The 3,659-nt window shown below is 42.2% G+C and overlaps 1 protein-coding gene across 1 annotated transcript in view; it reads right to left on the bottom strand.

Annotated features, from left to right (window-relative positions):
- The window catches only part of TES (testin LIM domain protein), a 20,214-nt gene extending 18,031 nt beyond the window's left edge, over nucleotides 1-2,183 (bottom strand). The window contains exon 1 of the mRNA XM_004702569.4: nucleotides 2,095-2,183. Coding sequence (XP_004702626.1) covers nucleotides 2,095-2,180 — 86 coding nt within the window. The 5' untranslated portion in view covers nucleotides 2,181-2,183. The remainder of the gene's footprint in view (nucleotides 1-2,094) is intronic.
- Nucleotides 2,184-3,659: the final 1,476 nt, after the last annotated feature.

Consider the following 3,659-nt stretch of genomic DNA (forward strand, 5'->3'; position numbering starts at 1 on the left):
CAGATGATCCCTTCAGGACCAGTGGTGTGAGGGGCGATACTGAGAGGGTATAGGAGAGGGTGGGTTGGAAAGGAGGAACCGATTACGAGGATCTACATGTGACCTCCTCCCTGGGGGATGGGCAACTGAAAAGTGGGTGAAGGGAGACGTCGGACAAGGCAAGCTATGTCAAAATAATAATTTATAAATTATCAAGGGTTCATGAGAGGGGGCAGTAGGGAGGGAGGGAGGGGAAAAAATGAGGACCTGATGCCAGGGGCTTGAGCTTAAGTGGAGAGCAAATGTTTTGAGAATGATGAGGGCAATGAATGTACAAATATGCTTTACACAATTGATGTATGTATGGATTGTGACAAGAGTTGTATGAGCCCCTAATAAATCGATTATTAAAAAAAAAAAAAGAGTATCCTGAGCAATGCCTACACTGGAGGTCAAAGTCTGTGTGACTCAGGCCTTCTAGGGTTGTCAGAGAATTATCAAGAGGTTAACTCAAGAGAGAAATGCACCTGAGTTCATGTCAGAAAGATAAAACTTCTAAGAAATATTCACTGGACAGACTGTGGAAACTGTTAAGATTAGAGACCATGTCCAATGCCCTCATTGCTTATGGTCCTTAGTCGAGTCTCAGACGACATATCCAGGAGAATAAATTATTCTATGTGCCAAAACTTAAAAGAAAGCAAGCAATTTTCATACCACAAAGATCTTGATATAGTCTTATCTGAAAATAAGAGACAATAGGGATCTATAATAGAAAATGAGATAAAACAAAAAATTATGATAAACTGACCTTTATTTTAGAAAGAAAATGATAACTCTTGCTAATGAGATTTAAACACCTCCATTAGCAATCACTGGCAATGAATATCTGAATTAAAAAGGAATTTTATCCATCCAAGAACTGTCAAGTACTAACTATACCCAGTAGAGGGCAGTGAAGTTCCCCAAAAGCCAACTAGGAAGGCTAGGAGCTGAGCACACCAGGGCAATCCACGAGAGCTATTCTGTCTTTAGTGCTATTGTCCTTGCAAAGCAGGACATACTGCCCAACTGATAGATCCTTGGAGAAGGGAGCATGAGGAAGGGCTAGTTAAGTCTTGCAATTTACAAAAATGCCCAGGGAAATGTGGGCTCCCTAGAATAACCACCAATGCACAGCGTCCTCACTTTCTGGAGGACTGAGGTTTCTGCTGCCTTCGCTATTTCAAACAACTGTCTTAGTGTATAAAAGCCTACTAAATAAATGAGCTTTTCAAAGAGCCTACAAGTCCAAGTTTGACTTACTGCCATTGACTGTATACAGTCACAATAAAATGTTTCAGCCTAGAGTTTCCTAGAGAAATAAGAAGTATACATAGAAATGGCCTTCAAATGAAATTTATTCTCCCATACAACTACCATTATATTGTATGGCCGATCATCTTTACTTTTCTTCCTTCTATCAATAATATGCTGATTCTAACTCTGAGAAAACTTACAAACTAGCTATGATTTTGACAGCCACTGATAAAAGAATTTTCTTTATAAAAAATCGTTTCAAATACTGATTTTAGATCAACATGATACACAAAATTAACTTGAAAAAAACATGCAAACAGTATTCAAAATTCATTTTGATCCATTAATGCAGGTCTTCCCTACAGATGCACTTGATACAAACCAAGGGATGAGTGACTATTTGCCACCGTTACTATGATTGTCTAAATCTGGAGATTCAGAGCCTTTAATTAGTAATGTCACAGCAGAAACTTTTGAAGAGACCTAAATTCCACTTGTTATAGACTGCCCGGGAGAGTTATCATAAACTTTTTGGCTCTCAGAAGAGAGGCATAATCCATATTCTGGAACCACAGGAAACCCAAAAGGCAGCATATAAATCCAACTCTTCTAACTACAGTTCTTATGGTCCAATCAGCGCGGGCAAACGTCAGGACGGGCGGCCAGGAAGGCTATGCTCCCTATTCTCTTGTCAGAGAAGCAAAGAACAGAGCTGCAGCTTATCGAGTCTGCGGGAGAACTGGTGTGCAGTCCCCGCGAGGAAGCATCCCAAACCTTGTAAAGTCACCCAGGCGGGCATCGTTTGCAAAACATTACCTCCAGAAGTGCAGTTCGAATCCTTCACATTTATCTTTGCATTTTAAGCAGGGGGCTCCAAATCCTTGCTCGTGACCTAAGCCCATCTGTTGAAGAGAAAAGAATGTGGTTCTATTATTCTATTTTAAAAATTTAAAAAATTCAATAAATTATACTTTTAATTCCACATATCATTCCTGTTAATGTAACTTTCAAACAAATCTTTTATGAGGAAAAAAAAATCTTTTTTGTTTAATCAAGGGTAACACCCAGGTAAGCATACAGTGACTCCATGATTATTATGAGAAGGGAAACACTAGAATCCACTGGATGTTTTCGTCGTTAGGGGTCTTCCAGGTGATTCAGAGGCACAGTGATCCCATGCGACAGAGTAGAGCTGCCCCCGTGGATGGGTTTTCCTGCCTGTAGCTTTTACAGAAGCAGACTGCCCGGTTTCTCCTGCAGGACCACTGAGTAGGCTCAAACTGCCAACTGCGTCGGTTAGCATTTAAGTCTCAGCAGACTGCTCATCCTGCAAGCTGTAAGTCATGTGCTTGCTTGGGCAGTAAGTACAGTGAGCACCGAGAACACCACAGTACAGGAAGCAAACCTGAAACCAAAGCACATATTTGCAGCCAACGAATCTGCCGAATTTTTTAGGAGTTACCATGAAAACAATATTTTAGTCGATAGTGATAAATATTAGAATACAAATGGTATTATATTCGATGGTAAATGAAGGTGCCCTAATGTAGTGGTTATGTGTTGAGCTACAATCTATGTGGTCAGCAGTTAGAAACCAGCAGCAGGTCTGCAGGAAGAAGCCAGGGCTTTCTACCTCTGCAAACAGTCTCGGAAACCCACACGGGGTTGCTCGGAGTCAGCACTGGCTGATGGCAGTGAGTTGATAAGGATAAACAGAATAATAATAACAGCAAGAAGTAAATACCAGGTATAGAGGTAAGCGCTTGAGTTTTATGTTCGCATCAAAGTCTTGCAAGCCCTTGTAAAATACCTACAAAGCAACACTATTCCCTACTTTCCAGGCCTTCCTTACACTGCCCCAGTGTTCATCAATAGGTGAGAAGAGAAAGGACTGACTCAGGCCGGGCACTCTGCTGCAGCCCTCGTTACAGGAACCGATTTTTCTTTACGATAGTACATACTGTATGTACTTGAGTATAAGCCGAGGTTCTTCAGCACACTTTTAATGCAGTTTTGTGGTAAAATTACATGCCTCCGCTGATACTCGGTTTGGCTTATCCTCGAGTATATACGGCAATCATCCTTGGGAATTTGCTAAGCCGTCAGCTGTCAGAGGAGTGGCGAGGGGATGGGCTCGAGATGGCAATGTCAGATCATTTACGTGAGTGCAGGTTAAAAGATGGCCAGTAACCACATCAGGTTATGTTCCGACTTTCACAGGAGCGGCTGCTCACAATCTAGTGACCGCCGGGGCCCGGGACAGTAGCAAATAGTCTCCGATGGGGCCTCCGGAGCTTCACGGAGTACCTGTCCCACGGCTGTCAGAACCACATTGCAGCTGGTTCCTTGACAGACTGGCCCAACATTGAAGCGAGGCCCTT

The sequence above is a fragment of the Echinops telfairi genome, unplaced genomic scaffold (genome assembly GCF_000313985.2).
Source record: "Echinops telfairi isolate 266 unplaced genomic scaffold, ASM31398v2 ScPeMD7_23;HRSCAF=83, whole genome shotgun sequence".
Classification (NCBI taxonomy): domain Eukaryota; kingdom Metazoa; phylum Chordata; class Mammalia; order Afrosoricida; family Tenrecidae; genus Echinops; species Echinops telfairi.